Here is an 8421-nt window from a genome sequence, read left to right as displayed (position 1 = left end):
GTGGTATGGTGTCCTGCCGGGCGGCCGCACCGGCACGGCTCGGCTCCGCAGCCCCGCGGCCGCTCCGTGGCGGCAGGGGCAGGCTCCCTGAGGTCGGCCCCGAGCTCTGCTGAGGGGCAGGGCAGCAGAGCCGGCCCCGGGCAGGCAGCCTCTGGTCTCAGGAAGCCCTTCTGCTAAATTCTGTCCCGCCTAAAAAAGCCTTTTTTGCTAAATTCTCCCCTGCTCCACAAAGCCCTTTCTGGCAGCTGAGAGCAAGTTCCAAATGTGTTTCTACTCAAGAGCATTAACGTTATTTTGATGGCCAACATCTTTTAGAAACTTAATCTTTGTGTCTGCTTCTGTCCTGTGCTGCCTGTAGGGCCAAAAGTGTTAGTGCAGGCCTAAGGAAGCAACAGCATTGCGTCTGTTTGGCGAGGTGGTAGTCTGCTCCACAAGTGAATTCAGCGCTGCGCTTTGTGGTGGCAAGGGAGTTAGATTACTGCCTTGGGAAAGCAAGAGAGGCGACAGGATTATTGCTATTATCATTTGTATTCAGCAAAGGCAAAACTTACATTATTACAACCTGACTCTAATAACAGTCTTGGTCTTTTCCCCTAATCTGAGGTGACTGAGAATGTTCAGGAGCTGAGACTCCAGCTCTGTTGTTCTGTGGTGTCCAAATGATGTTTTCTTCCTTAGTGCTTTGCAATGCCTTAAAGTAGATAGGTACTTCACGTAAAAATGGCCATTTGTAATGTAGGAATAAAGTTTCTTGTTCTAATGTGACTCAGCTGAGGCATCTGTATTACCTACAGAAGTGATGACGCCAGTAAATCTCATAATTAAAATGGTGGAATGGTAAACCTGCTGGTTTTGCCTGTAAGAGTCTTCTGTCTTCTGTTTTTGTGTAATCTATATGTGGTGGCTTTTTTTTTTTTCATATCAGGTCCATTGTCCTTCTCTGTTCTTTTTCTTATCCTGATTCACTCTAACGTAAGTGGGTCATATACTGCTTTTGCATTGTTTTTTGCAAGTGGAGAGAGTAAAACTTAGCAATGTCTTGGGCATTTCAATGCTTATAGATGAAGTTGAAAAGCAGTACTATATACTAGTAAAACCAACAATTAATGCCATGAAAGCATCTGCATTTTACTTTCATTAAAATATCCTAAATTATTATTTTGGTCAAAAATCTTTTTCCCAATAGAGGGTTGTTTTATCACTTAGAACCTTGAACTTGAATTAAAACCAAGGCAAGAGGCTTTAAAGTTCTCCCTTGTTTAAACACGTTAGATTCCCTATTAAAAAATACTGATTTTTATTGTTTCAAACTAGAATAAATACCTTTAGAAAGTAATACTTATTTAAAACAAAAATAAGTGTTTTTAAAGTCTTTTGGATAAATGCTGTACTTCTTTTTACTCTTAGAGTATGAAGCAGAACAGCCTCTGTTTCCAGATATTCCTGAATCAAAACAACAATCCGTGAGTATAGTTCTTTTAAAAATGTTCATAAGGCTTCATATTTTAAATAACTAAATGGGAAAATTAGGTACCCACAGAGTAGTCTTATTCAGAAAATGAAAACAAAACTACATTTTGTAAACAACTTTTGTGAATCAAAAAATGCAATATTCCAAATCATTGCTTTTATTTAAAGCAACTTGGGTACTGCTGTCCTAAAATTAGATTACCAGCTGTGTTTGGTTTGTACAGCTCACTGTCTTTTTGCTACGACTGTCTGCTTTGCAGGCAGGAGTCAGAAGTATGCAAGGATCTCTTTCTGGTGGTGTCGCAAGCAGACCGAGTTGCAAAAGAGGAGTAAGCACAGCAAAGGAGTTATACCCCAGTTTCACATACATGATAGGGCACTTAGATGTGGAGATTGAACTCAGCAGAATTAAACTTGATCACACTTGTTTGAAGTCTAATTTTGACCAAGTAAAATCAGTCTAGGAAAACTTGTGTGGCAGACAGAAGCAGTATGTAACTTAAGAAGGACAAACCCATTTATCTCTTTGTCCCCAGCATTTCTGTGAGCAGCAGAATTAATTATTTTGAGCATCACATATCATTTAAGCTAGGTATCTTTTAGATGTTTTATCTTATTACGCTGCATTTAGGTTATTTTGTTATTTTAAAAATCAAGACCTTGTAGTTGTCTGACATTGTGTTGGTATATGTCTGACACTTGGTTGGTAAAATGTCTGACACTTGGTTGGTATAGATCTTTATATAATGTATCCTGTTTCCCTAAGTGAAACGAGCTTCATTACAGGACATTATCAAATTGGAATGGTGAGCTTTGTTTGGGACATTTATTAGTCTGGGCATAATTTATCGATGTATTTGCGCATTTAATGTCAAAATGTAATAGTATATCTTTTTAATGTTTATGTGTACTTTTTTTAATTTCCAAAAGGATCATTTTATGAACTTTGTATATGCTAATGCATGTGATATGGCAGTCATTGACATGCAGAGTATAATAAGTTTGGTGGCCTGATGACATAGTTTTTACAACACATTTTCATACCAAATGTAATGCTAGTGCATTCTTTGGTATAATAGGAGGTATCTGAATTTCTGTGACAGTTATAGTTCACTGTCTAATAAGAGTACTCTTCTGGCTCACTGTAACAGTCTGTGCGCTCCTAAAAACAGAAGTAAAATGGTGAACTATCTTTTTTCGTGGTGTCTATAATTGGTTCTGCATGGGGAAACGTAAGATTTGGATTTGCATCTGCTCTGAATTTGTCTGCTTGTGCTTTGTTTAAAAGGAAAGTTTATTTTCTTTAAAAGGTGCATGTCATGACTTCTGAACAATATAGAAACAAATATTTAAGCATCTAAATGGAAAAATAATAATTCAGAAAACAGTGCCAATTTTAATTTTCAAAAAATTACTATTTTTTACAATGGTTAAATTATTTTTTAAACTACGATACCTCAACAACTTCTTTTAAAAACATTCACATACTTTCTGTTAGGTTTGGATGTTTTTTATTGAAATGGAAACTACAAAAAAATTAAACTGATTTTTTTTAAGTATGCAGAAAATACTGAAATAATATTTGGTTTAGAAATTAGAACTATTTTTTTTAACTGAATGACATTATATAGTTCTTCCTGTTGAACTGGTTCTATGTTTTTTACAGTTTGATTGGGGTATTTTTATAGGTTACATTTATCTTACATTTTTCTTGAACAGGTGTCTTTGGAAGCAGGAATGCTGCAGCCATTATGTATGGGACAATTTTACTCAGCCTCTGCAGCTGATACTGTTGTCCAACAGTTGCTTCCCAGTCCCGAGGCAGCCCCCCTTCCAGAACCACCTGATCCAAAAATGTGTAAGTAGGAGTGCGTTTTCTTGAACTCTGCTGTGAATATTTTTCTTACATTTGGCAGGGATTTGTCATTTGTTGCACTGAAAGTGTTAACAGCTACAATACCTTTTCTGAAATGGAATTTGCGCTGGTCTGTATGCAGGGAGCCAGCTTGAGCTCTGTGTCAGTGGAAGAAAGCTCAGATGAGATGGTACGCATTAGAAATCTGTAACAGTGTCTAGCTGTTGAGGTAGTTCTACTCTCTTCTGATAAACTGACTTTTTATTTGGCCACTTAAATGAGAGAAAGACAAACATTTCTGCCTCTAAATTAATGATGAAAAACTAGGATCAATAGACTAAACAGATAATTAAATCTGAAAACTGCTTTCAAAATATTATCTGTGCCCGATTGATTACAAATAAGACATAACTGATTTGAATGGAAACAGCTCTAAAGTTTTGTTCTTCCATTTTTAACTTCTATATTTTTTTATCAATTTATGAAGTAGTGATGTCACTTTTATTATGCATTTTAGTCCTACATTTGTCTTTTTTTTTTCTTCACCTTTTTCCATCACTTTCTCATTCTGTGTTTCACCTCTTCCATTCATTCTTGCCCATTAGGAATTCCTGTTGCTACTCAGAAGCAGTGTTACCCTCAGCTTTTGTATATGTAGTGTCCTTCCAATTATGAACATTTTCTGGCAGTATATGAACCAATTAAAAATATGTAGCAGAGAAGGAAATTCACTGTTTCAGCTGTGTGTTGCCAGAAGAGGAAACTTGCATGACTTAATCTTTACTGCACACACACTAAAACCTGAACACTTACTGAATGGCAGGCAGTCTGGCTATAAATTGAGGACAATGCTTAGGCCAGTAAGCCAACTCTGCTTCTCTGAGATCCTAACAGGTTCTATCTTGTTCACCTTTCGGAGAGGATGGCTCTTACAGCTTCCTACAGGGTCATGCTCACTGTTCCCTCAGGCCCAGTAAACTTCAGTTCCTACATGTGTGGTATTTTCATTGTAAGGAATAGATTTAAACCAGTTTATAAGTCAATGGTGCAAGGTCTTGTTAGGGAAGATGGGAATGTGGGGAAAAGCTGAGAAAGAAACACAACTTGAGTCTCTTGGGAAGTGTTTAACCATTAGCCTATATGTCGAACATATACAATAGCACCACTGCTTTTTGGTTTGGTTTGGTTTGGTTTTGTGATGCCAACTGTAGCTGCCTTCTTTTGCATGGAACTCAGTGACGCCAGTGTGCACGAGCACTTAGGAAGCATGGCAAGTAGACCTTGGTGTAAGGGCAGTGCAGTCAAATGAGAGATGCCAACCTAGACAGACCTTTCACTGTGGCAAAATTGGGTATATGGAGTAATGTTCAAATTTCTGAAGGATCTGGGTAGGAAGTAGTTGTGAGAAAGAAGTCACAACCCCACTAAAATACAACCTTTTTTCCCTCTGTCTAGAAAGTGAGTTTTACAACCAACTGTATTACTGCAGATTGTAAAGGGCATGAGTAGAGATACCCAGAGAGGTCTAGCTGTAATGGCACTGAGTTTAGCATAGGCTCATTTACTTTTCTTCCTGTAAGGGTAAATTAGTCTGCATTGCTCCTCATTTTCTATGCTAAGCTGCTTCTGGCATCTGAGTTTACTCATTTAAAACTAGTCTGACATCTCTAAGGCACACTGTAGTTTGAAGCGTTGATGCACCTTTGGTTTGAAATTTACTCAAGTCTATGTCTTCTTGGCTGAAGGAAAGGGAAGACAGATCTGTGGCTGTATCTAAACTGAAAGAATCTGTGTATAGTTCAAGCTGCAATGGTATTGATAAAATGACTGATACTTGATTTACGTTATCTAATGTTTGTCATTTTGTGATATCTAAGTGCTTCCCTCTAAGTGAAAGCTGTGCTGTTTTGCTCAGGTTCTCCTCGAGAATACTTAGAGTATTACATCTTTCCAGTGCTCTTACCCGGACTGGCTGAACTTCTACATCAAGCAAAGAAGGAAAAGTGTTTTGAGGTTAGTTCTTAGTTTTCAGTTCAGATCACTGTCAGGAAGTCACAGCCTTTTAATTCACAGGCTGTATTTCTTTATTTAGTCTTTTACAAGAAAACCGATGACAATACTATGAAATAACATATCATGAGTTGTTTTGGATCTTGCCAGCCTGGAATGTTCTTTTGTCTGGTAATTCAGAACAGATTGCATACTCACCACACTTGGTCATTATGCCAATCTCTAGCTTTCACCTAATTCTCCTTAAATATTCAGTTACATCTAGCGTAAGTAGTGTAATATTCCAGACAAACAGGCTTCCTTTCAGATTTGTACATGTCACTCATATGAGGATGATGTAAAGAACTTTAATTTTACTTAACTGAGTAATGAAATGAACTGTGTTACTTTTTCTGGTCTAACATCCTAAGATAGTTGTATTTTCTCTTTTAGCTCTATAATTCTGTATAAATTCAATTTAAGTGGAAAGCAGAGTTTCATTAATGAGCTTATACAAATTGTACTTTTAAAAAATCTTAATCTTCTATATGTATTTACAAATTTGTGTGTGTGTGTGTAAACATATCTAGAGAGACATTCTTAATTGTATGTTGGGAATGCTTAAAAATACGTGAGAACTGTTACAAGATAAAGCTCACTGTATCAGCATAGCTTAACTCAGTGGTAGATTAGGAACTGGGACTTGTGGGGTTTGCATCATTTCAACTATTTTCTCCAACTGTGGAAGAAATTTTTTTTCTATTTCTTTCCTACTTTTTGCTTGTCATGAACACTTTTCATTGTAAGGCTTTACTCCTCTATGTTTTTATGCCTGCAACTGAACCTCTTCTTACTTGCTTCATAATATAAAGAGCAATTAATATAATTGACAATGAAAGTATCTCCCTTTTTGTACATGATGCATATCTGAGGAAAACAGTCTGTGCTGTTGGGGTTATAGATCAAAATGAAAACTATGTGAGGATGATTTTGTGTGGGTTACTAATCATCTTAGGTCTCAATCTACCTCCGCTCCAACTACTGGCATATTCCTGTTACAGGCTTATATATATATGGCAATAGACATCATGGAAGAACTTGTAAAGGTTACATATGTACAGTTTGACACTGACTTACATGTGCTTGGCACAGCCAAAAAGTCACAAGTTCACTTACCAAAATTCACTTACCGTGCTTGAATGGACACCTCAAACTTGCATTTCAAATCCAATTCTATATTTTTAATAAAAGTATGTTATTTCCATTTTTGCATACTCTTCACAAGATTTGTGTCTAAAAACTGATTGGTTTATAGATGATTGCGTATCTGTTTATAATTTGTGATTAGTACAGGAGAAATAGGAAAGTGGTTCATCTGCATGCCATTATGGCATGACATCTCTGTACATTATTCCTGCCATCACACTTAATTATCTGGCGTAGAACAGATTTGATTGAACATATATATATTATTCATCACACTTTTAATGAAATTTATATTGATTTTATATTTTTTTATTATTTTTTTAAGGAAGCAGGTCTCCTTTAACAAAAAAGGGAAGTCTTAAAGCTGGCTTAAAATACTGTCCTAAAGAGATCTTACATATTTTTGAAAGCAATAAACCAGCACTTAATACAAAATATGAGAATTCTCAGAAATACTTTAGTTTTCAAACTCAGCACAAATCTCAGATTACTTTGTCTATTTTTAATCGGAAATATTTTGCAGAGTTTCAGTGGTCTATAGGTTAGAAAGTATCTGTTCTCAAAATAGATTTTTGTACATTTCTGTGTTGCTTTATAGTAAACTAGAAAAAAAAATCAAATGTGAAGTTTAAGCAATTCTTTTCTAATATCTAGATGCTTCATAAAAAATAGCACAGCTTATCAAAAAGACACTGACTGATTTTTGTTTTAATTTGGAGAAATGTCCTGCTCTTGGTCAAGGAAGTTTAGGAAAGCAAGTTTATGTCCGATGATCATTTTCAACCATGACATCATTTCCTCCTCCTTTTGAACAATAACTAGTAAAACAATAGCTCTTGATGCTTGCCATGTAACTGAATATTTGTGTTCTTTTCCTTTACTGTCCAGGTATTTGTGCTTGGACACTATGTTTCTTTATCTGACTTAAATGGGTAATTTCTAAGTATACTGTTATTTCATAAGAAGTGTGTTGTTCCGTATGAATTTGAAGAAAAGACCATGCCATACCTTGCATTAAAATGGAACTGATTTTTAGGATCAACGGCAGAGCCCTTAGACACCCTGGAGAAAGTTAAGGACAGGGAGACGGGTTCTTGGGAACACAGCAGAAAATAGCTTTGAAAATAGGAAGAGAGCAAAGAGTAGAAAGATTCATGGAATTCATGAGAGAACAACAGAGGTAAATGATTAATTGTGATTAAAGTTAACTGAAATCATAAAGGATGAGAACAGAATACTGTATTTGAATTTTGGCTAGACAGAAGTCATTAAAGACCCTTTACAAAGGGCAGCTCCAATAGAATAAACCAGTGGAAGATAAATGGAAGAAGCAGTGGAAGAGAGGGAGGAACAGTAGAAATGACTGCGGTCAATGTGGCACAAGGCTGGAGGAAGAGAGAGAATTCTGAAGGAGAATGAATAATGTTTTTTATGAGAGTAACTAAAGGTCTTCGTGTTTTGAAGGTGAATGAAGAAGAATGAGAAGAGAATGAAAAATCAAGTAGGAGAGTTTAGAAATTGAAACTAGGGTAAGGCAGATTGCATCATGGGACCAACTGAGGAATTCAAGGAAGAGATCAGAACAGAGATATCCATGCCTGGGAAGGAAGAATTATAGAATCAAAAGGGAAAGTCGGGAAAGGAAAGGGAAAAGGTTATGCTGAAAGTAGTCATTTGTGTAGGAAAGAAATCTGCAAGGTCTTAGTTGGAAAGTGACATAGCAATTTAAACATTTCGTTTAAAATAGGCTTTTTTTTTTTTTTTTTTTTTTTTGCACCATGTAGTACCTATAAAAAAATCTGAAAAGCAAAAACCTAGAAAAACTATCAGCTTCCAGGTATATTTGCAGACTTCAAACTAACAGCAATATGAGAACAATCTGCAGAAGCTTCATTTTTAAG

General features: G+C 36.2%; 1 protein-coding gene across 2 annotated transcripts in view; it reads left to right on the top strand.

The window, feature by feature from the left end:
- Positions 1 to 8421, top strand: part of IQCK (IQ motif containing K) — a 54598-nt gene that overhangs the window by 170 nt on the left and 46007 nt on the right. The window contains exons 1-4 of one of the 2 annotated variants that reach the window (XM_048060811.2): positions 15 to 858; positions 1408 to 1463; positions 3190 to 3328; positions 5241 to 5338. In XM_048060811.2, the coding sequence (XP_047916768.2) occupies positions 3208 to 3328; positions 5241 to 5338 (219 nt within the window). In that variant the 5' untranslated portion in view covers positions 15 to 858; positions 1408 to 1463; positions 3190 to 3207. Of the gene's footprint in view, positions 1 to 14; positions 859 to 1407; positions 1464 to 3189; positions 3329 to 5240; positions 5339 to 8421 lie in introns of those variants that run through there. The other variant, XM_048060786.2, reaches the window with a different exon arrangement.

The sequence above is a fragment of the Anser cygnoides genome, chromosome 15 (assembly GCF_040182565.1).
Source record: "Anser cygnoides isolate HZ-2024a breed goose chromosome 15, Taihu_goose_T2T_genome, whole genome shotgun sequence".
Taxonomy (NCBI): Eukaryota; Metazoa; Chordata; class Aves; order Anseriformes; family Anatidae; genus Anser; species Anser cygnoides.
This window is presented reverse-complemented; position numbering and strand designations above follow the sequence as displayed.